The sequence below is a fragment of the Muntiacus reevesi genome, chromosome 9 (genome assembly GCF_963930625.1).
Source record: "Muntiacus reevesi chromosome 9, mMunRee1.1, whole genome shotgun sequence".
NCBI lineage: Eukaryota > Metazoa > Chordata > Mammalia > Artiodactyla > Cervidae > Muntiacus > Muntiacus reevesi.
In genome coordinates, this window is record NC_089257.1 from 40,010,719 (window position 1) to 40,035,162 (window position 24,444).

The 24,444-nt window shown below is 45.9% G+C and overlaps 1 protein-coding gene across 3 annotated transcripts in view; it reads left to right on the top strand.

Moving 5' to 3' along the window:
* The first annotated feature begins 857 nt into the window (after nt 1-857).
* Nucleotides 858-24,444, top strand: part of STIM1 (stromal interaction molecule 1) — a 197,466-nt gene continuing 173,879 nt past the window's right edge. The window contains exon 1 of one of the 3 annotated variants that reach the window (XM_065943987.1): nt 858-2,048. In XM_065943987.1, the coding sequence (XP_065800059.1) occupies nt 1,916-2,048 (133 nt within the window). In that variant the 5' untranslated portion in view covers nt 858-1,915. The remainder of the gene's footprint in view (nt 2,049-24,444) is intronic. The other 2 variants (XM_065943988.1, XM_065943989.1) reach the window with 2 other exon arrangements.

Below are 24,444 nucleotides of genomic sequence, written 5' to 3' on the forward strand. Positions count from 1 at the left end.
CTAACTCTTAAGCCCGGCAGCTGTTGGGCAAATCCGTGTTCCCGATCTTCAGACGGCTTGCTCAGAACAGGTAGCTGGCTTAGCACTGTCAGGGGCGGGCCGGGGCCTAATCCCTTCTCCTGCCGCCGGTGCCAAGGACAGGGCAGGGCACAGAGCAGGTTTCAGTAAAGATCTGCTGACAGCACACTTGAGAGGAGAACAGGAAGTGCAGGCTCTGTGGAGGGAGGCCCAGCGCTTCTCCCTCTTCATAGGGGCACTCGTTCTCAAGTCTCTAACACCCTCAAGCCACACGGAGAGCTGGGAGAGTGAGATGCAATGAGGAACCTACAGAGGCCCTACCCGCAGAAACCTCAGAGGGGAATGGGTTGGGGGACGGGTAGGAAAACGGGCTGAGAGAGTTAAGGGAGGGCATCCTACTTAGCATGGATGGCGGGTGGTGGTGGGGGGGGAGGTCAGGAAGGCAGATATGGGGACCTTTGGCCATTTAGGAATGTGTGGGGCAATTTAACCTATAGTGGTTTGGATGCTTCGTTGTGTTTTCTGGCATCATTCCTTCTGAAAACACTAGCAGGCCCCAATGGGCCTCCCCCCGGGGCGGGTCCTCGCTCTAATTTCCCAACCCTCTGCAAAGGGGCAGGGCCTCCCAACGAGCTCGGATCCGGGCCGCAGCACCCAGCTTTGCCCGCCAGGGGCCGCTGCACAGGGGTGACTAAGCGCGCGGGTTCCTAAGCTGCAGAGAGGCGGAAGCTGATTGGCTGCGGGGCGCGGCGAGAGGGGCGGAGCCTGGGATACCGGCCGGGAGTAGGGGGCTGGGAACGCGCCCCCGGCTGAACCGGGCTGGGTGGTTGTCGCCTCGGGCAGTACCGGGCGGCAGTCGTAGAGTCCAGGCCCTCTGCCCTGCCCGGCTCTAGAGCTGAGGCGAGTGGATCAGCACTGAGGCCCGGAGATCCGGGCTACTGTCATCATCGCCGCCGCCGCCGCCACAGGCCTGGGTTACCTGAGCGACTTGCGTGTCAGGGCCCGTCAGTTTACGGGCGGTTAGCACGGGAGGGACTCTAGTGGGCCAAAGAGAGGCTTGGGACCCGACCCTTGGCTAGGGAGAGGGATCCTAGCGGAGACTAGCGCGGGCCGGGAGAGCCCTCAGGGGTCTGCGGGCGCCGGGCGGCTGCCTACAACAGGTTATTCCGGGATAAGCCAGGCGCTGGGGCGGGCCCGGGCTTCGCTGGGGGCCGGGCGGAGCGGGGCGGGCCTGCGGGAGAGCACGCCCCCGCCCGCCCCGGGCCCGCCCCGCGCCTCCCGCCCGCTCGCCCGCGAGCCTCTATCCCGGGCCTGGCCCGTGCGCGTCCGCCTGCTGAACCTGGGCATCGCCGGCCGGGGCACGGGACTGGGCGGCATCGCTGACCTCGGCCTAGGAGGCCTGGGATCCCTGAGCCGCCCGCGCCCGCGGGGGCCTGGGAGTCGCACGCCCTCCCCAAACCTGCGCTGCTCGCGGATCCCCGGCGGGGCGAAGCCAGGTGCCCCCTTCTTCTCCTCCTTTCTCTCCCTCCCCCACCCCGGTGCCGCGGGAGTTCCCGCCCGCTCACCCCCTCCCCAAGGGGTGTAGCCGGCTGCGGAGCGGACAGCGGCTCCGCGGCCACCTTGTCCAAACTCTCCGGAAGCGGCCGGAGCTGACAGGGCACTCAGGCCGTCGCAGCTCCAGCGGACCCACAGTTGGGCCGGAGACGCCGGCCTTCCTCCGGCTCCCAAACTTGGAGCACTTGACCTTTGGCTGTCGGAGGAGGCAGACTCGCGGGTGGCTGGACAGCTGCGGCACCTCGAGGGCATCTTGCCTGGGGTTCCAGGACGGGGCTCCCGACTTTGCCTCTGAGATCCTGAGGTGTCTCCATCAGGCGCATGTTGACTGAGACCTGGAGTCATGGATGTGTGCGCTCGTCTTGCCCTGTGGCTCCTTTGGGGGCTCCTCCTGCATCACGGCCAGAGCCTCAGCCAAAGCCACAGCGAGAAGGCGACCGGCTCGGGGGCCAATTCCGAGGAGTCCACTGTAGCAGGTAAGGCCTTGCCACGGGCAAGAACTGAGTTGCCCAAGTGGGGAAGTTTGAACAGTTGGTTTCTACACTTGCAATTGATGAAGGACCCACTTATGGCACTGCCAGTTCTTAGGAGTCCAGGAAGTTCTTTCCGTTCAGGAGCTACTGTTGATGTCTTTGTCTCTTGAACAACTTTCCTCATCCCTCCTCAGGATGTCTTTTGTTGGCAGTGAAAGGCGGTTTGCTTCTGGTGCACCTTTTTCTTTCAGATCAGCAAGTCAAGACCCTGTCTCAGGACTACTTGTCTGGAATAATGGCCTGGGCAGATGATAAGTCTATTGCTCTTGGCTAGTTTCAGCACTTGGCAGCACAGGGGAGGTTGAGGCTACTTGGACTGGGCAGGGAAAGTCAGCACTGAGCCAGCTCTATTACTCTGTAAGTTAGTGTTGAGGTGTGCCTTTCTATTCCAGTGAGCGTGGGAACCCTATTTCCTCCCTGCCCTTAAGGTAATCTGCTGTCTCCTAGCTGTGCCCATTTGAAATATCAGAGCAGTTCCTTAGATGGAATGCTGTTTACCACTAGGGAGTTAAATGGACTTTTCTTGACATAGGCATGATATAATTCCTGGGACCACTTGTTGACCTACTCTGTTTCTTCTGACTGATGATGGTAGGAGTTCTCCCATATTTTTGATCTGTCCTGCTTTTTCCTGTGTACTCATGGAGCCTTGTCAAAAAAGTAGGCGCCCTGGTGCTCTGTTGCAGAAAAAAAAAAAGAGCACTTTTAAAATTCAGTTGTTTTACACAAGGCTTAGAAGGAATCCAGTTTTTTACCCTTATGTTTCTCACCCTGTCCCTGGGATGTACCCAAAGCATTGGGCTGCAGAGTAAGGAGAGTTTATAGCTGGGTTCTTTCTGTGGGTGGGCAGGCTCAAGTGAGGGGTCGCCTCAGTGAATACCCATTGATACAAGGAGGAAAAGGAAGTGTAGGTCATGGTGGCCAGGAAGTTTCATGGATGGATTCTGGGGCTGACTTTGGTGGTAGACCCTTTCTTAGGTAATCCCCCTTTAAGTTCCTTGCCTGGGCTGGGTGTGATTATAGGTACCCCAAGGGTTGACTTACAAGTGAGGCCAGAAGTTGCCTTATGTATAAGCATGGCACCTAGAATGTAGCTTTGAAGATAGGACCTCCTGGCATATTAATCCTGTTTCTTTACACATTGTCTCTTTGGCCCCTGAAACTAGCTGAAAGCTTGATTCTCATTGGGCTGTGAAGGGGAAGAATAGTAGGCAGATGTAGATCAAACTGTGAAGAAGAGCTGAGGAGCATTTCTGCTGTTCCAGAGACATCCCTGTTTGTTCCTTTTTCACCCTAAAATATGAGTGCCTAATGTAAAATAAATATGTGTATATATATATGTATATATATATATATTTTTTTTTTTGGTCTGCAAGGAAAAGTTTTATATTTTAGACAGGTGCTAAAAGGGATGAAGTTTTGAATTTAGGCACTAGCTAGCTGTCAGGAAGATTTGTGTGTTTGTGTATGCCATAGGTAAGAGGCAGTCCTTATCTCTCATAACCACCCCCCAGATGAAGCTTACGGAGACAGCCCTCCACACAATGTATTTTAGAGGCCTGGTTGTGTTGATTATACTAAAGCTTCTCTTTTGGGTTTTTTCTTCCTCTCAGTTCAGAAATTACTTTCTGTTGTCACAATATTATTGAATCCCAGGCAGGAGATCTTAGAGACCCAGGTGCTGGGAATGGCTATGGTTTGTGGTAAACTGGAGGCCCCAGCACTGTTGTTCTGGTAGGTTGTCCCTTTGCACCTGTCTGAGACTTTGTCTCTGACTCAGATAGGAACTCGGTTTTGCAGAGAGGTAGTCTGGGCTCATGGACTGGATTTGGTGAGGAGCTTTTTACACAGCCTTTCGATTCCCTCTGTATCCTCAGAACACAGGACTTTTACTTAGCCTTAAAACAGCCACTTTTCTAAGTCAGATTCAACATATCTAGTCAATTTGTATGTTTTCTAAAGTTTGTATGTTACAACCACACAGCTATTTTTCCTCAGAAAAGTCTTGCAAATGCTCAATTAGGATGTGGGACAGGTGGTATTATCCCCATTTTTACCGTTGAAGAAACTGGGTCCTATGTTCAGTTTTCTAATTCATAAGACCTAGCTTTCTTCCAACTTCGCAGGCCCTGCCCTGTTAAAGGAGCACTAAGCAAGGGCAAGAGAATGTTAATTTCCTCCTGGTGAGTTAGTGGGCCCTGGTGAAAGATCCAGTAAAAGGGCTGTATTTTTCTCCTCTGGAGGGTCTTCTGCAGGGGCCAGAAAGTTGCATTTTTTGGCTTGTTGGATGTATATGCCTATCGTAAAGGTCTGGCTCTCTAGGGAAGGCAGGTGCTCTGCTAGGAGAGCTTACTGAGCTGTAGAGAGGCCATTCCTGTCACGTCTGGCTCTTTGGTGCCTGTATACCCAGCTGTGCTAAATTACTTTTTCTGTAAAGATCTATGCTTGATGGTGGTGCTGCTCTGGGGCTGGCACATATGAAACTAGCCTGAAATGATGCTTGGAACCTCCCTTAGTCTCTGGACTGGTTGTCTCTAGAAACTCAAAATGTTTCCTGCAGAATGTGTGTGAGTCTGGAGTTGTGACTGCCAGTGTTGGTTGAGGGCCTCTACTCAGGAACTGTGGTTTGACTCAGCAGGGCTAGAACAGGGCCTTGGAGGAAAAGCATCTAGGCGGTCTACGGAGTGCAGGTTGGCTTCTCAATTAATTACTAATGGAGTGGGAGGCCAGAGTCCTGCCTGCCCACCCAGCTAGCTGCTGCTGCCTCCAAGGCTATAAATGGCCTGGCCATCTTGGTGGCTATGCTAATTTTAGCTGAGGGTAGCTCCCGGAACTGGACTGGAGCCAAGAGCAGGTGGGTGGGGCTTGGCTGAGACTAATATTGGGGGATGGGCAGAGGGTCACTCTAATCCTAGGGCAGCTAGGACATCATCTGCACCCACACCTCAGCTTTGACAGTCATCCTTAACTAGGTTAATTTATTTAGCAAACATTGGACAGTGCCAGTTCATGTGCTCTTTATTCGGCAAACATTTGAGTGTCTGCTCTGGGTCAGGCTCTGTGTTTGGTGTTGGGAGTTTATTTATTTAAATATTTGTTTGTTTGCTTATTTATTTATCTGACTGCGCTGGGTCTTAGTTGCGGCATGCAGCAGGATCTTTGATCTTTGTTGGGGCATGTGCCATTTTTAGTTGCTGTATTCGAACTCTCAGTTGCAGTATGCAAACTCTTAGTTATGGCATGTAGCATCTAGTTCCCTGACCAGAGGTGGAACCCTAGTCCCCTGTATTGGGAGTCTTAGCCAGTGGACCACCAGGGAAGTTCCAGTGTTGGGATGAACAAAACGGACATGTTCTCTGGCCTTATGGAGTTTACAGTCTAGTGGGGAGATAGAAGATAAATAAATAAATGTAGTATCTTGTGGTAAGTACTGTGGAAGAAAACATGGAGTGCTGTGGCAGAGAATGAGAGGAGAAAGAGAGCTAGCTAAAGTAGGCACCTAGTGCCTGGTAAGACATTAATAACATCACTAACATCAACAATAATAGCAACTGACATTTTTTAGTGCTTACCGTGTGGCAGGCACTATTCCAAACATTTTATTTCTTTTAATTCTTAAAGCCATTCTGTGTGCTTGGTATTATCTCTGTTTTATAAGTAAGGAAATGAAATCATAAAGAGGTCAAGTAACTTGTCCAAGGTTGTGCGATAGTAGGGAATAGAGCCAGAATTTGAACACTGGCAGTCTGACTCTTCTCCCCATCTCCACCTCAGCCACCACCAGCCACTAGGTTATATGCTCTTTCAAAACTGTGATAAAGGCTATAGTAGAGGTATGATATATACATACAAAGGGCTGTGGGAAGCCCAGAGGAGCAAGTGACTAACCCTGCCTGGGAGAGCTGGGGGAGGCTTCTCAGTTTCCTCCATAATTTTTCTCAGATCTTAGGGAGATAAAAAGTGGTTGCCTAACTCAGAAGTTTAGAGGTGGAAACATCAGTTAGTTCAACTTATTTTTTACATGTGATAAAACTGATGTCCGGAGAGACATCACACAGAAACTCCACAGTGGGTTATTAGTAGAACTAGACAAAGACATTTGAGTCAGGGACCCAGGCTTAATCAGTTATTCAAATCACAAGTCCAATTAGAAGGAACCTAGGGCTACAAAGAAGTCCAGTTTGGGAGTGGGGGTGGGGATATATATTTAGAGAATATTAAATACAACATAATACATAGGTTTAATGAAGCAAGCAGGGAAGACAGTGTAGGCTAAGGATTAAAAGAGCTCTGCGTGGGCTGAGCTAGGCTAAGGTGGCTGGGGAGGGCTTCCTGGAAGGAGGAGTTGGGCGGAGGCAAAGGAGAACCTGGTGGGGAGTAGTCTGACTTGGGGATTGTTGGAGGAAAGGAGGTATTGTAAGTCTGGGTCAACAGTGTGAGCACACGGGGTCTCTTTGGTGGCTGAACAATAACTGGGCAGAGTTGCTTCATAGTTGGCCAACTACCTCACATGGAGGCCAGTAGACAGGAAGATTGCAGTCACGTATGATCTGTGGCAGGTCTGATAGCGACTGTAATTTTGAAGTAATGATGATCGTGTGTAATATTTGGAGATGTCTTCACCAATGTAATGTGGCATGGGAATGTCTGTAATTTCTGTTGGTGACAAAATCGTAGGTGGTGCTAATAATATTGTGGTTGGTTTTAATATATAATTGAAGGAAATGCTAACTTTCAGTAAGAGAACACTGAAAATAAGATATAATTTCTTTCCCATTCAAATTCACAAGCCCTCCTGAATTCTTCTCATGGGCCCCTTAGGAATGTGTAACCTTCATGCTAAGAACTCCTGTTCTCTGACAAGGAGGGGATGAGGTCTTATGGGGAGGATTTCCTAGGTCTCCAAAGGACTTAGCTTTGAGCCCCAAGGGGCCGCTCATTTCCTGCTGAGTGGCTTTGAGATACAGTGCTGAGTGACTGTGGTATACTACCCTTTGTGAGAAATTCTCCAGGAAACCCTGTAGCTCTGGCTGTCACACTTTTTGGGAGAGAGAAAGATACCAAACTGGGTCTCCAACAGAGCTTTCTTTTTTTTTGTTACTGCTAATTAAAAAAAAAATACAATCTATGAAGATATACAACTAAATATAAAGACTAATGCATTGAATACCCATGTGCTACAACACAGTTTAAGATGTCAACTAATAATAATACAGCGCTTTCTTTATTACCCCCTGGGTACTACATATAAAGTTCTAATGTAACACATGGCACATTGTACAGATGTTTGCTCTCTTGCAAGTGTAAGCTCTTTGTGGAAGAAGGGAGGAGGAGTTGTACTTTGTCTATCTCTGTTTTTATTGGGCACAACCTAAAACCTCTATTAAAATTTGATAGAAAAGCTGGAATCAGGGCGTGTTTGAATGGATTGCATTTTCTCTCTTCCTTTCAAACCTTTTCGTATATCTTGGTAACCATTAAGATCATGGCATCTGATCCCATCACTTCATGGCAAATAGATGGGGAAACAGTGGAAACAATGGCTGACTTTATTTTTCTGGGCTCCAAAATCACTGCAGATGGTGATTGCAGACATGAAATTAAAAGATGCTTTCTCCTTGGAAGGAAAGTTGTGACCAACCTAGACAGCATATTAAAAAGCAGAAACATTACTTTGCCAACTAAAATCCATCTAGTCAAGGCCATGGTTTTTCCAGTGGCCATGTATGGATGTAAGAGTTGGACTGTGAAGAAAGCTGAGTGCTGAAAAATTGATGCTTTTGAACTGTAGTGTTGGAGAAGACTCTTGAGAGTCCCTTGAACTGCAAGGAGATCCAACCAGTCCATCCTAAAGGAGATCAGTCCTGGGTGTTCATTGGAAGGACTGATGTTGAAGCTGAAACTCCAACACTTTGGCCACCTGATGTGAAGAGCTGACTCATTTGAAAAGACCTTGATGCTGGGAAAGATTGAGGGCAGGAGAAGAAGGGGACAACAGAGGATGAGATGGTTGGATGGCATCACCGACTCGATGGATATGGGTTTGGGTAGACTCCAGGAGTTGGTGATGGACAGGGAGGCCTGGCATGCTGCGGTTCATGGGGTCACAAAGAGTCGGACACGACTGAGTGACTGAACTGAACTGAACTGGTAACCATTCTGGGCTTTTCCTCAACACTTGGAGGTGTTGCTTATCCAGAGCACTCTATTTTCATCGAAGCTCAGATCTGTTTTCCCTTTTCAATGTATTGTTTTATGTTATCCTTAACTTTGGAAGTAAATAGAGCTGTTTTTATTATTATGCCTGGTTATTTATTTATTTATTTATTTTCACCACACAGCAGGCAGGATCTTAGTTCCCTGATCAGGAATTGAACCCATGCTCCCTGCAGTGGAAGCATGGAGTCCTACAACTGGACCACCAGGGAATTCCCATTAAGCCTACTTTGAAGGTGAAGAATTTATAGCTGAGAAAATTGTGTTGTTGATCACATAGCTAAAAAGTGGAGGCTCAGAACCCTAACTCTGGGGATCAGTGTATCAAGCCCTTGTTGTTTTTATCAAAACACTTTATCTATCAATGTATCCTTAACCAGTCTGGCTTACAGAGCTTAACCTCAGTGATCTGGCCATGCTGTGCTTAGTTGCTCGGTCATGTTTGAGTCTTTGAGATCCCATGGACTATAGCCTGTCAGGTTCCTCTGTCCGGGATTCTCCAGGCAAGACTACTAGAGTGGGTTGCCATGCCCTCCTCCAGGGGATCGAACCCAGGTCTCCTGCATTGCAGGCAGAGTCTTTATCATCTGAGCCAGCAGGGAAGCCCTGGTCTGGCCATAGCTAAGTTAACAAAGGGGTTTGAATAGTCTAGTCACCTATCACAAAGTGCTGTTCTTGAGGATGGTGGAGTCTATAATCTTATCAATCCTGCTACCCTGTTGGAGTTTTCTGTGTATGTGCCCAGCCTCCTTGATATAAACTCCTCAAGGGTTAGGACAAAAAACTTCTAGCGAAAGGTTAGGCATGCGGTATGCTTTACATATTGTAGAGATTGTAAAACTGAATTGAAGGGGATTTGTTGTCTGGTTCTGTTTCTGTTGTAGGGTACTAGGCACTTGCTTAGAAATTGAAAAAATTTTCCTTTGAAAGGGTTGGGATAAAGTTGAAGAAATAAACTTTACTTCTTTAGAAAGTTCACTGCTTTAGAATTTCTCACTTTTTGGGAATTCCCTGATGGTTCAGTGGTTAGGACTCAGCACTTTCACTGGCGGGGGCTGGGTTCAATCCCTAGTTCTGATCTCTGGTTGGGGAGCTAAGATCCCTCAAGCTGTGCTGTGAGGAAAAATAAACAAAAAGAATTTTTCATTTTTTGCTTTTGTTAAAAAAGTCATCCAGATCAGTTTGAGTACAACAGCCTCACTTCACTTGGAAGAAGTTTGTCTAGGATTTTAAAGAAACCAGACTTTTATTGTTGCAGCCCTTACCAAGAGAATGCAGTTAAAAGTAGCTGGAAACTGTCTAATTCCAGAAAGGACTTATGTGTAATGGGGAGGAGAAAGTTGGAAATTGAGTGGGTGGGCCTGGGTAGAAGCCTAGATTAGATGATTAACTTTGGTTGCCAGAAGGATCTAAGTTGGCCATAGTCAACAGACATAAATATCTGGATCTAGGGGAGTTTCAGAGTTCCAGCTCTGTGGGCCTTGTAGAAGGTAAGTCACTTTACCTGTCTCAGCCTTAGTTTTTTTCACTTGTAGAAAGGGCATAACCTTAAGGAATAGATTTGTAGTGAGGATCAATTGAGATAAGTGGTGAAAGAGCTTTCACTCTTTCTAAAGTACTAAAGTGTAAAGTACTTTCTAAAGTACTGCACAATTAGGGATGGTTGGGTCCTCTCACCTCAGGTTTATGAGCCTGAAAAGTCTTAGAACCTGAGTGTTTTATGGTTGTTGTTGTTGTTCAGTCGCTTAAGTCTTGTCTGACTCTTTGCGACCCCATGGACTGCAGCACCTCAGGCTTCCCTGTCCTTCGTTATCTCCCAGAGTTTGCTCAGATTCATGTCCATTGATGCTATCTAACCATCTCATCCTCTGCCGGCCCCTTCTTCTTTTGCCTTTAGTCTTTTCCAGCATCAGAGTCTTTTCCAATGAGTCCACTTTTCGCATTAGGTGGCCAGAGTGTTGGAGCTTCAGTTTCTTTTGGTGGCACCTTTCTAATGGAAGTTATTTCTCTGAACCTGCTGCAGTTCATATTTTACTTCAGGTGTACCCTCCAGACTAATATGGACTCTGGGTGTGGACAAATTAGACCCTTAACTCAAGGCTTACTCTAGGCCACAGGAACGCTGTTGATAATGTCTGGGTGCTAGTATTTCACTTCATTTCCGGCCTATATCCCCTTCCTTTTACTGGCTGTAACCACTTCCCTAGCCCCACCTGCAGACTTGAAATGGCTAACCAGATTGGCCTAGTCCCTACCTGTGTTGATGCATAACAAATTATCCCCAAATGTAGAGGCTTAAAATAGTCAACATTTATTATATCCAGTTTCTGTGGGTTGGGAATCTGGGTGCTGCTTAGCTGGGTGCCTCTGCCAAAGGTCCCTCATGAGGCTGTAGTCAAATTGTTGGGCTGGGGCTGAAGGCTCATTGCGGGGCAAGTATTTGCTTTCAAGCTCATCTATGGTGTTGTTGGTAGGCCTTGCCACATGGGCCTTGGCACTGGGCTGCCTCATGACATGATAGTTAGCTTCCCCTAGGACACGTGATGTAAGAGGGAGTGCCCACTGTGGAAGCTGTAGTCTTTTCGTCACCTAATCTTGCAATTGATGTGCCACAACTTCTGCCATATTCTCTATGTTAGAAGCAAGTCAGTAAGTCTAGCATGAACTCAAGGTGAAAGTGAAAGTGAAAGTTTAGTCGCTCAGTCATGTCTGACTCTTTGTGACCCCATGGATTGTAGACTACCAGGCTCCTCTGTCCACAGGGCTTTCCAGGCAAGGGTACTAGAGTGGATTGCCATTTCCTTCTCCAGAGGATCTTCCCAACCCAGGGATTGAACCCAAGTCTCCCACATTGTAGGCAGATACCTTACCATCTGAGTCACCAGGGAAGTCCCTTGCTAGAAGAAGCCCTCACTTAAGCTTAAATGCTCCCTTCTACTTCCAGGGGATTATACAATGGCATGAATACCAAGAGGGTAGGGATCCCTTGGGGCCATCATAGAGGATGCCTGTGACATCATTCTAGGGCCATGATCTTGGGAACAGTGGCTTCTGGGTGCTGAGTCCTCTGAACTTTTCTCTGACTTCCTTTGCCTGCTTCTTAGAGTCTTGTGGAGTCTTTCTATACTCCCTTTGGTGGTATGTCTGTTTGGTTCATGTATGACTTCATTGCTTTGACATGTAGAGTTGACATGGACCTTCTGTCTGTATTCCTCCCCTGTTTTAAACCCAGTTCTAAACTAGATTTTTATTCTAGGTTCTAGTCATGTCTCCCAACTCCTTGTTTGGTACCTTTGGTTCTGCAGCCCATTGTATAGCCACTGACCTTAGAGCTTTCACTGCCCCAATTTGGCTTCGGAGAGCTAGACCTATTAGTGCCATTGAACTGGGACTTACACACTGACAGCTGAAAAACTTACTCTGACCTTTTGGGTTGTTGATGTTGGGTGCCAGGACTTCACATCCTAGTATGTCAGAGTTGGCAGGGCTTTTAAGTACCATTGCTCCTAAACTCCTCAATTGACATATGACAGGAACAGATTTGCCCAAGATCTCAGTTGTGGCTATAATCTAATTTTGTCTTATTATCATTCAAATGCTGTTCCCACTCTGTGGTGGAGCCTCTTTACTCTAGTGCAGCCGATTTGGGTTGTTAGGAGGTCTGAGACCCATACAGAGGAGGAGCAGAAAGCAGTTCACAATACTGTATAGTGTTCACAGAAATTGCACTGGGCGGAATTGTGGGTATGTCAAGTCAGCTCTGCTTCTGAGGAGCTTCCCTGCCCGGCTAGGGAACTTTTATGTGAGGCACAGAAAAAGCAGCTCAGTAATATCTGTGGCATATGGTGACTAATATCTATGTTCTACACTCCGCTGGCAATCTCAGCTTAAAGCACAGAGATCTGTTTGTTGGGATGTACATAGCAGACTTCCTGAAGGAGGTGGGTCAGAATGCCGTACTAAGATTGTCACCATTGTTTGGCTCAGCTGGTTGCATTATATATAGATTTGGGGCCTCCACAGGTAGGGTAAATGTATCTAAAGCCCTGTGGGGTTGCTCGCGATCACCTGAAAAGTGCCGAGGGGGTGCTTTCTGAGCACTGAGAATTTGACAAAAGTCATGCCTCTTTTGGCACAACTTGCTAAGGCAGGTGAAACTTGAATAGGGATGGCTGTGGTCCTGATGTGTTGACCAGAGTGGAGCAGATGTGTGTCAGTGAGAGGCCTGCAGGGAAAAACCTGAAATGTGTCAACAGCACTGTACTTTTGCTTTCTGCTTGGGAGTTTGGACTGGAGATGGTGCAGGCTCTAAAATCCTTCTCGGGGTGGTAGTTTCCTTCTGGGCCCAGACTGCTTTGCCCACTTCATCTTCTTCTGTTCCCCTCTCTACATTTTGGCCTAGCGAGGCTTTTTCCTTTGTCCTGGTCTGCAGAACGCACCTTATCCTGCTTCTCTTTTGCCTTTACTTACAGATATCATTTTACTGCCTCCCAGAATGTCCTCCCCTCCCCTCCCTAACTTCTCAGTCCTCTGTGAAGTGTTCCCTGCCATTAACGCTAGCCACAAGTTCCCTCTCATCTCTGCACTCCAGTAGCACTTGCTATCTACAACACTCTGTGTGCACTTCTCACCCTGCGTATGCCTCTTAAAACAAGAGGTAGCCTGGTGTAGAATCAAGAGCACTGGGCATGACTTGAGTCCTTACTGACATCACAACCCAAACTTCAGTCTTCTCCCTTGAAAATGGGATTAAAATTTGTATGAAGTGGTTGTATAGCTTTTAAAGCCTTTTTTGTTTGTTTGTTTTTTGCATATTTTCCTCTCTCTTGAAGCTAAGAGCCATGTCTATTTTTTTTTTTTTACCATAGCATCCATCCTTAGTATCTATTACAGCATGGATCAGAGGGTATGTGCCCAGTAGATAACTGTTGAATAAATGGATGAATAATAATGAGTTAGTCTTGGGACCGAATAGTCATGGAGGGAGAGTGCCAAGTAAACTGATATCAATTCCTAGGAAAAACTTTGATGAGAGCGCTTGGTAAGGGGTAGAGTTCACATGGGGGCTTTCTGAGTTCTGTAGGCATTTACTGTTTTTCTACGTCCTGGTACTTCATCCCTATTTATTGAGTACCTACTGAAGCTGCTCTTGGAGATAGTTATCAGTCACACTGCGGGGTGGGCCCGCCCTTGACTCTGGCTGGCAGTTTCTATTTGCCGCAGCACTGGCTGCCCTGAGACAGTGGCTGTCGTAGAAGTGGAGCAGGGCTGAGTTCCTAGAGGCCTGATATGATACCTGAGGCAGGGCTTCTTTGGGTCCTGCTGCTCTCTGTCTTCGGTTCCATGGACCGTGTGGGTTTACCAAGAGCAAGCATGAGGCAGCCCAGTGAACAGAACTACTCTCCTTAGCCTGTCCTGTGGGATGGAGGAGGGAGCCTTCTTTCATAGTGGGCTTGTTGTGCAGTAGGGAAGTAGCATAATCCGGTGAAGATCGCTGGTGTTTTAAATGTTGTCTCTGATTCTGAGAACTCCCTTGGCCTCAGAGAACTCCAGCCTGAGCAGACATCACACCAATTTTCCTTCAGGACACTGGGGAGGGGCTTCTAGGGAGAATTAGGAAAGGAGCAAAGGCCTAAGAGAGCCAGCTGTGCTGTCAGCACGGCCCAACCCAGACGAACTTGTCCCTTTTTCTATGAGCCACGTTTACAGAGCTCCTGGCTGCCTTATGTTGAGTTCTGGCCGAGGTAATGACCAGACATCTCACTGGCTGGCAGGCCGGAGGCAGGCAGGCAGGCAGGCAGGCAGGCAGGCTTCCAAATCTCATATGCCTCTGATTTTCTCCAGTGAGATTCGGTAGCTCTGCTCCTGATTGGCCTCTTTGGATTATCTCAGGGCTCTCACGAAGCTCTCAGAACTCTCATCACTACTGTGTATGTTGAAACAAATGTGCTAGTGTTTTCCAAGTTCCCAGAACCAGCGTCTAAAATACAGGGACTGGGGGAGCTGGGTGCACTTCAGGTATAACACATACACAAGTTAGAAAAGCAGCTTGTGTCTGTGTGTGTACCTGGGTACTCAGACTTCAGGTCTTATTTCAAGAAACCTTTGCTGACAAGGGCAAAGTTCGCTGGAGCTCATATTGCATATCACTAAAGAGATAAGTGTGTAATTAAGACAACTCAAATAACTTCAATGATAAGAATGGTGATGATAGCTACCTTTTATTGAACACCTGTTGTAGGCACTGGGGTGGGTACTTTACATCTGTGCAACAGCTCTTAAAGGTGGGCATTTTCCTCATTGTGTGGATGGGGAAACTGTAACTCTGAGAATTTAAGTAATTTTCCCAAGATGACTAAGCCAGGATTTGAATTTTAGGTTTATCTGACCCAGAGGCCAATGCTGTTTCTGTTTTTGTTTAATAACTGTAGGAGGGAAGGAGACAGCTATATGAATTTTAGTAGAGATGTGCGTTTGGATTAAAAAGTATACAGCTTATCAGACCAGTAGTGACATTAACTTGTTCTGTCACCTAAGTGGTCTGGAATAAACTGGGATTAGAATTTGTAGGAGATGGGAGAGGGAGTGAGAAAGTGTATTCACTTATACATTCTGCATGGGAGCCTCACATTGATGAAGAGTATAGCTACAGAGTGCTATGTATTCAGTCTCTAGCCTTCAAAAGTAGCATTATGGTTGAGCTCTTGTGGATGGATATAAGCTTTGGGATAGGGTCTGTGTATATTTATATTTATAGGTGTATATATATAAATATATATATATATATATAGCATTCTTCACCTCTTCAGTTAACATTTAACATATGTGTTATACCCTGCCTGGGAAGAGGATTGAGTATAATAGGGAAGTTAGATGTGTACCATTGTTTTTCTTTATCCTAATAAGAGCTTCTCTTTATTGAGCACATACTCTATACCAGGACTGGGTTAAATACTTTCACATACATGATCTTGTTTAATCCTCACAATGGGTCTCCCATTTTATAGCTTATCATGTAAGGCAATCTAGGTTCAGAGCCCTATGGTCCTGTTGGAAAATGAGATCACCTCCACCTGGAGAGGTCAGGGTTGCTGTATGGAGGAGGAAGCGGCAGGTCTTCAGGTACTCCAGGCAGAAATAGAAGGTTTCCTCTGGCTGGGAAGCATTCCACCCAGAGGAAGTGTCATGAATAAAGGCATGGAGTGGGACAAAGTGAAGAGCTTTTAGGACTTTAGCTAGTCCAGGTTGGCTGGAGAGTAGCACTTATGAAGGAGAGTACTATAAAATAAGGCAAAACAAAAACAAAAACAAAAAAAGACTGAGGAATGATAATGGAGAACCTCAGTGTCAGGCTAAAAGAGTTCGGACTTGACTTTGTAGGCACTAAGTAGCCCTTGCAGGTGTTGAGTAGGGGAAAGACATGACATGAGTTTTGCTTTAGGAGGATTAGTCTCATGGACTGCACCAAGGCATTGATGGGATGAGGTTGGAGGCAGGAAGTCTGCACAGGAGACTTTGCAGTTGTTCAAGAGCCGGGATCAGAGTCTGCATTGTGGAGATAGACTCAATAGGACTTAAGTTTAAGTGTAGGGAGGAAAGAAAAGAGTCAAAACCATGTTTTGAGTGTGGGTAATGAGGTCCCTGGTGGTGCCAGTAATAGAAAATGGCAGTCTGAAGGAGGGCCAATGCTAGGGTGTGATGACTTGGGGGCTGGTTGACCTCATTTGAAGTGATAGGCAAGGGCTACACTTCACTGTACTCTGGGAACCAAAGAATTCTCTTCTCTTTGTGCTTGTTTCACTTCACTCCATTTTTGAATGAGTTTTCTGATGCCCAAAGAAGTCAAGGGGTTTGTCTAAGGTCACACAGGAACTACTTGGTGGATGCCAAGTCTGAGAATCCAGGTCTCTTGCTTTTACCTGTTAAGCTTCCTCACAAAGCTGGGCCTTTACTGCAGGAAAATCAGAGACTCTTGCAGATAGGAAAACCTGGGTTTAGCTCCAGGCTCTGTCATTTTCCATTTGTGAGACCTTGAACAGGTTGCTTTTTCTCTGAGCCTTAGTTTCCAAATTTGCAGTAAAGAGAGTATTAATCTCTACCTCATAGAGACAGTGGAAGATAAGGCACTTTGTAAAACCCTCAAGTGCTGCGTGAGGGTGTTATTCTAGAATTTTGACTTGGTTTGGAGCCATATGTATAGTGAGTATTTTGGCCCAGTGAGAGCAAACTTTAACAGTTTTTTGTGGAAGGTCTTTCATTTTAGGCTTCCTCGGCAACTGACTTACCTTCATTCGGGGCTTTCAGATCTGGGAACATGCTAAGTTTTCCACAGTCACACATCTCTAATTTTTCTAGTGTGAAATGAAGTTGCAGAAAGAACATTAAGTGATTTATACCCTTTCAGGTGTTCTTGGCTTGAGAGAAGGTGATTATTATCCCTTTCCCCCAGGCTCTTCTACCAGCCTTCAGCTTCTACCAACCTTCAAGGTGCGCGGGGGCAGAGTGCTAGCTGAATTTAGGCTATGTTTTGAGGGGAAACTCCAGCTAGACTAGAGTAAGCCCTGGCTTGGGCCAGAGGTGCCCAGGTGCAGCTGTTGGTCAAAGCTAGTGCCTAGAGTCCTCTTGTGGTCCTCTTTTTGGTTAGCACACATGTTCCTGAGTCCTCTTGAGATGGGCAGGAGGCTGCTTGGGTATCATCAGGTAGCAGGTCTGGTCTGTGGTTGTGTCCACTCATTGTCATAGGAGCAGGCCTGAAACTGGCCATCTTGTCTGATGTTTTGTCACACACCCTCTCAAGGTTTTCTGATTAATAAAATACCTGTTTACTGTTTCGTAGCTTCTGTCTTAAAGCAATTTTTCCCCACTGTTTTTCTTGAACCTTTTTTTCATTTTCTTCCCTCTTTCTAGATTAGTCCTCTTGAATTTTCATGGCTTTCTTTATGAAAAATCTAGTTTACTAAAAAAGAACACTAGACTAGGAATTTGCTTGGGCTGTGATACTGTTGACCTTTCTGGGCCTCAGTTTCCCCATGCCAGGTATTTGGGGGAATAACAGAACAGTCGCACAAGGTCAGTGCATGCAGATTTTATGAGATAATGTGACAAGTGTTTAGTCTTATACAAATGTGAGTAATTTATTATTATTAGTTTTCCTCTTCTGAATTATCTGATCATCTATACAGTTCTCTAGTTTTTTCCCTCTTTTTACTACCTTATGTCTCCTAGGTTCTCGCTTTGCCTTATAATCTTGCTTTTTAACTCATAATGATGATCGAAAAAGTATGGCCATACTTGGTACAGTTGTAAGGCAGAGGGCTGAGCCTTAGGGAAAGTGACATTTTTTGGTTTTTGAGTATAACATCTTGTCATTAACTTGAACAAGACTCTTTATCCCTCTGTGCCTCAGTTTTTACATTTGCCCCCTGCGTACCATGCAGCTTGATTCATGTGAGCTTTAAGTCATTTTCATTTTGGAGAATCCCCCTTTAAAATACAAGTGTTACTGGATTGAGGGTACCCTTGAAGTGAGAATCTGGGGTGGAGGATAGCGCCTTCAAGAGGGCAGTTCTTAGTTTACTAATGCCAGGAAGGTGTCAAGGCCTCAGGCATATTTGATGCTGCCTCTCTTACAGCTCACACCCGGCTTCTCTTCCGGAGCTGAGCTTGTGCCTGTACTTTCAACCAGAAGTCAGAGCTAGGTAAGGCCTGATTCCCCCAGGAATTAAAATTAGGGCACTTGAGCAGATCTAATTGGCTGAACTGAGTGAAGGGCAGAGGCTTTCCCTGGGGGCTCCTTTTAATCTCCTGTGGTTATAGACTTTTCAGGTTGGACTAATTAAAATGTTGGCAGCTGGACTCAATACTTTCCTTGCACTAGGTCCTGCTCCAGCCTCCTGGAGTTCCAAAAGTTGGCATGGGGTTGTCTTTCCTCGGGAACTGAGGAGTGGGTTTCCATGTCTTCATCTAATGAAAGGCATGATGATGTACTAATATTTGTCCAGAATGGGCTGCCACACATTTCATGGTGGAGAGAGATGTAGGCTGAGACCTGGATCCAGGTATGCCTGAATTTGCTGCTCTCCAGACCTCCAGAGTGCTCTTTCAGGTCAATTGTCTGTTCTGTTAGCCCCCAATGGGCTTTGCTCTGTTAGCTGGCAAGTAATTCCCATTGCACTGGGGTAATCTTCTCTTTCGTGCATTCCTGTTCTAACCAGAAAAAGGGATATGGATGTTTATTAAGTCCTGCCATGTGTCAGGTCAGGGCTGGTGTTTCACACAGTTGTCTCTTGAGATATGGCCGTATCTTTTCATAATTCCCATTTTATAGAGGAAAAAATACTCATAAAAGGAAAGTAATTTGTTTGATGGTCATTACAGCCTGTAAGCAGGTGAACCAGAATTCAAACCCATGTCTCTCTCAAAGCCTCTAGTTACCTTCCTAAGGCAGCACAAACAATTTCATATCCTATCTTTCTTTTAAAAAGTAATTAATTAATTAATTAATTAGGCTGTGATGGAGCTTCATTGTGTCACGTGGGATCTTTCCTTGTGGTGGTGGGCAGACTTAGTTGCTCCGTGGCTGTGGGATCTTAGTTTCCCAACCAGGGATCGAATCCGTGTCCCCAGCACTGCAAGGCAGATTCTTAACCACTAGACCACCAGGGAAATCTCCCCTACCTTTCTAAACTGAGCAAATTTCTTGCCTCTGGAAAGTCTTATCTGATTCCTACAACCAGAATTATTTTCTTTCCAGAGCACTCTGCTCTTCACTCTTTTCTGACTGATACCCAATGCGGCATGGGTATACTTCTCTCACTTGACTGCTGCCACTCCTGCAAGGTAAGGTACTCAGGATGTGTTCACCAAAAACCCAAAGGAAGTTGTAGTGTTGAAATTTCAGTCATACTGACAGACTGGTAAAGGGGAGGCTTGGGGTATAGTCTTGGCTAATTCCCACATAAAGTCAGGTCTCTCTCTTCTTGGTTTGCCCCAGTGTGCCATGTTATTCTGGAGACAGTAGGACCTTCTAGGCAAGATGCTTTTTGGGTTCCCAAGGAGCAGGCATCTCTTACGTCAGGTCCCTTTCCTTGGTATCTGGCTTTACAGTTTCTTATAGTCTCCCTGTGATTAATAAGAGTTAGAGCAGTGCTCCCTGGAGTACAGTGGTGTGACATAGCCCTTGGCCTGACCATGGTTGCTGGAATGTTCCTGCTGACTGCGGGTACTTGGGTTCGTTTTGCAAAGAGCCGGCTAAGTTATTAACCCTGTATTTGGGTCTTATGGTTTCTGCAGCCTTTGCCTACTGGTCTGCCTCATTTCATAGGGTAAAGACTTTCTTAAAGAAGGCAAGCCTGTGAAGGCATTTTTATCAGTTGAATTATCTTTCTCTTGACTTGAAACACATTATAAAAGTACTTTTGTGCCTTTTTCTGTGCATGTAGCATATATGTTTAATGTTTAGCATCAAACATTTGTTCTTTTGGGAATAAATGGCAGATTAGAACATAACAAAGTATAAACACCTTTAATAGGAAAAAGTAATAAAATATTAATGATAATCAAAATAAATTAAAAAATAAATAGGCTGAAACACAGTGTTCTTTCTTTGTTCTGTTTAGATACAATGGGAAATCTGAAGTAGCATAATCAAACAGAATGATGTAGATAGTGACATGACACCATTTTATTGCTCCAGTATTAAGGATAGATATGAGATGTCCTTAGGCCAAGGGGAGAAGAATGCATTTTGGGACTAGAGAGAACTGTTCCAGGGTTAGGGTTTGTTCCATTACTCATTTGTGTCTAAGGACACAAGTAACTAGTCAATACTTCCTGCGTGTCTGTTTCCATGTTAAATGAAAGCAATACCTACCTTGTTTAATTTTATGAGGATTAAATAAGACAATGTATGTAAAGTGTTTTGTAAATCCTCAAGTACTGTTGTATTCATACTCAGTGGGTGCCTGGGTGAGTACTAAGTCATTTCAGTCGTGTCTGATTCTTTGCAACCCTATGGACTGTAGCCCACCAGGCCCCTCTGTCCATGGGATTCTCTGGGCCAGAATATTGGAGTGGGTTGCATTCCCTTCTCCAGGGGAATCTTCCCAACCCAGGCATGGAACTTGCTTCTCTTATGTCTCCTGCATTGGCGGGCAGATTCTTTACCATTAGCACCACCTGGGAAGATGGGTACTCAGTGGGTGACTGGAGCCAATTTGCTAGCACTACCAGAAAGCTTTTGATTTAAGATATTGGCTTCCCGGGTGGCTCAGATGATAAGGAATCTGCCTGCAATGCGAGAGACCTGGGTTCGATCCCTGAGTTGGGAAGATCCCTGGAGGAGGGCATGGCAACCCACTCCAGTGTTCTCGCGTGGAGAATCCCCACGGACAAAGGAGCTTGGTGGGCTACAGTCCCTGGGGTCTCAAAGAGTCGGGCATGACTGAGCGACTAAGCACAGCACATGGCTTAAACTAGCTGGGAAGAAGGGTGCTGAGTTGCTGAATAAGTCATTGAATGCTGTTTGGGCAGCACCGAAGAGGAATTCCAGTGAGGTGAGGGAAACGGCCACATTCTTCCCTTCATTCTTTATCTGTTGAGTCCTGCCTGGTGGAGGAGAAAGAAATACAGATGTGTCCCTATTAAATGTGTGGTATGCTAAATACAGAGGATTCTTGGCTGAGGAATGAAAGCACCATAAAAACAGGAGTTTTTGTCTGTTTTATAACCTGCAATGTTTTTACTTAAGAGTAGTGCTTGGCACGTAGTAGGTGCTCAATAAATATTTGTGGAAAGAAAGGCTGAGTTTTGGAATCAGACAGGCTGGGTTCATATGTGGGCTGTGCCTTCACCAGCCTCTTCCCTGAGCAAATTGCTTAATCTCTCTGATGCTGTTTCCTCGTTTATAAAATGGGACTGGGATTAGCTCTCATAGAGGATTTTTGGGGGAATTTTTTTTTTTTAAGTAAAAGTTTTAAAACTTTTGTACAAGTCCTAGTAAATGCTCAGTGGAAGGTAGTTCCTTTTGATTTCCCTTCCTGGTTTGCAAAGTATAATGGAAGCATCGAGGATGAAGCAGAACTGCTCGGGGAGCCTGGCTAATGACTTCACAGGTTTGACCTGACCATGTCTTTCTAATGTATGAGATTAGAGTTTTTGGTATTATTTCCCCACAAGTGGAAGTCCTTGGGATGGAGCAGGAGTGTTGCAATGAATATGCTTTGCTTCTGTGTTTCCCATGGTCTTGGTGGGAGGGCTGGCTCTTGTCTTTCAAGGCAAGGTAACGTTTGCACTTCTGGTTTGTGCAGAGACTGTTTCCAGAAAGAGTAATTTACCCTGGAGAGTCTGGACTCACCTGATTTGGATTAGGCTCACCCCCCACCACACACACACACATACATACACACACACACCCTCGGTTACTGTTAGTTATAGCCTTTGAAAGGTGCCCTCGGCTTGACTTCTGTTCCGGATCAGTTATAAATTCTCACAGAACTTGGAGCAGAGTGTGTTTGCATGAGTTAATCAGGTATTTACGAGTTGACCTTTGCTAGTAAAAACCTAATTTTCCCGTATGCCTGAGTGACTCCAGTAGGCGGAGGGCCTCGTTCTGAGACATTCCTGGAACTGTTGGAAGCTGCTGCAGGTTTCCCTGCCCTTTTCATACGTGCACAAGACCAGTGGGGTCTATTTGCCCTTCAGCAAGGGTGGTCAGCACCTCTCCCTTTTAGCCTTTGACACTGGACATATCACTGTCCTTTTCTTTTATCAACATTTAGACTTCAGAGCTTTTTCTTCTGGTTTAATTTCTTGGAGGATGAGTAAGCAGGGAGGAATTGTCTGGCCATCAGACAACTGACTTGAAGCCACTTGGCAAGAAGTGGGTGAAGAACATGTTTCCAGACAGGGGTAGTCAGGCATTGGGTAAGTTAGGGCTAGTTTGAGGGTCACGTGGACCTGCCTTCTAGAACAGTTTGTAGGTGCTCTGGCTGTGTCCTCAGTGTCCTCCTTGGGGACCTGAGCATTGCCACAGGGAGATCTCACATGTGGGCTTGAGGAAAGGAGATGGAGGGAAGAAAAGGAACTTTGCTGAGCTGTTGCTTTATGCTAGGTGCTTTAGAACAGTTATTTCCTTTAATTTTTACAACAACCTGGTGAAGTTTACAGGTGAAGTCCCTAGAATTTCAACAGCTTTCCCAAGGTCACAGAGCTGGTGAATGATAATGGTAATAGTTACCATTTGTTGTATGTCAAGATGCCACATACCAAGTTTCTTTTTTTAAGTACTTTATATTTAGCACTCACCACCATCCTATAAAAGATTATTATTACTTCTACATTACCAATGAGGAAACTGGGAATTCGAGAACTTTGGTTACTTGATGAAGATCACTCATCTAGCAATAGCGGCACAGGGACTTGAATCTAAAATTCTGTGATTATGGAGAATTCCCTGGTGGTCCATTGGTTAGGACTCTGGGCTCTAGTTGTCAAGGGCCCAGTCTTTGTCAAGGGTTCAGTCCTTGATCAGGGAACTAAGATCCCATAAGCGGCGTGACCGTAAAAAACAAAACAAAACAACCCCCTCCCCACCACCAAGAATTCTGTGATTATAAAGCTTGTTCTTTGATGTCCACATCACTGCAGCTAGAAGAGTAGGATTCAAATACACAGTCACGAGAGCATGGTTCATGTCTTATTCCATCTCTGTATCCTTATAATCTATAATGCACCTATCATATAATTAACTGATCATATTATTAGCACTGAGTAAATGTTTGCCATGAAATTCAGCTCTGCTCTCTCCCACTGCCCCTGGCTGCTGACTACATCCTGCCCCATCTTGGCCTGACTGTCTTCTCTCCAGTCTGGCCTTACCTTCCCTGCCCACTGTGGCCGCCCTGACCTCCCAGCACACAGCGTCGGAACCACCTCTCTTGCTCTCTTGCTTCTTCACCCCTCTTTCCCTGGCTCTTGATTTTCGCTGCCATCATTTGTTCTCCAGCCCCCTTCAATCCTGTCTGTTCTCTTCTCTGACTAATCCCAGAAACTGGCCCTATCCAAACTATAATCTTCTTAGTCTATGCCATATCATTTGGTGCCTAATTAACTATACTATTTCACCTTCTAATTGTTTCATGGACATTAATCTCTCTTCAGCTAGCTTGTGATAATAATATTATAATGACCCCTCGGATTAATTGGTGCTTCACATTTTTCAAAGCACTTTCCTATTTAAGAATTGTTTTTTTTTGATTATCATGTCAATAGTAAACCTGTGAAATTTGAAGAAAGGAATTTGTTATTTCCAGATTATAGCAGAAAAAACAAATGCAAAGAAGGCAGATGACTTCCCAAGGTCACATAACTAATGAGGGGCAGAACTGAGACTAGGTCTTTGGTCTGCTGATTTCTGACTTGGTGTTTTGTGCCTTCCACATTTCTCCCTGGCATTTTTCCTTCTACCTTCAAGGGCCATCCAAGGAAGAATATCTATGTTTAGGTTTTTAGAAGGCTTGATTGGCTACCTGGGGAATGGTGGAATGGGCTCGATAGCAATCTCAGGTACTTCTTGCTAGTGTCAGTACCCTGGGTTGCTACTGCCTAAGAGAGATTCTGTCCCAGAGCTACTAGGATTAATGTTAAACTGAAAAGCATTTATTTATTTTGAGTGGCCAGAGCATTTTCTCATGGACAACCAGGAAGTAGTTGGGGTGGGATGTATGATGCTGGCCAGTTTTGTGTCCTGCAATGGCATGAACTTTGGAAGCATGCAGACCAGAGTTTAAAATCTGGCTTTGCCATTGTTTATTAGCCTCATGACCCCAGGCAAAACATTAATCTGTATGAGCCTTAGGGCTGTTGTGAGAATGTAATTAAAGGCCACATAGAGGCCCTTAAGAAAAGAAGTATTTGTTGGTGGCTTTTACTGTCAATATAACTATAAATATAAAGCATGAGGAGCCTGGGGAAGATGTGCCCATGACCCTTGCAGGTTACTCCTCATGGCTTGTTTCCAGGCTTCAGTGATGATATGCCTGCCTCGCTGTAGCCTTTTGGCTGACAGGGCTGAGCTTGAATGCTGAGTCCAAAGTCTCCAGTGCCTCCTGAGGGCAATAAAAAC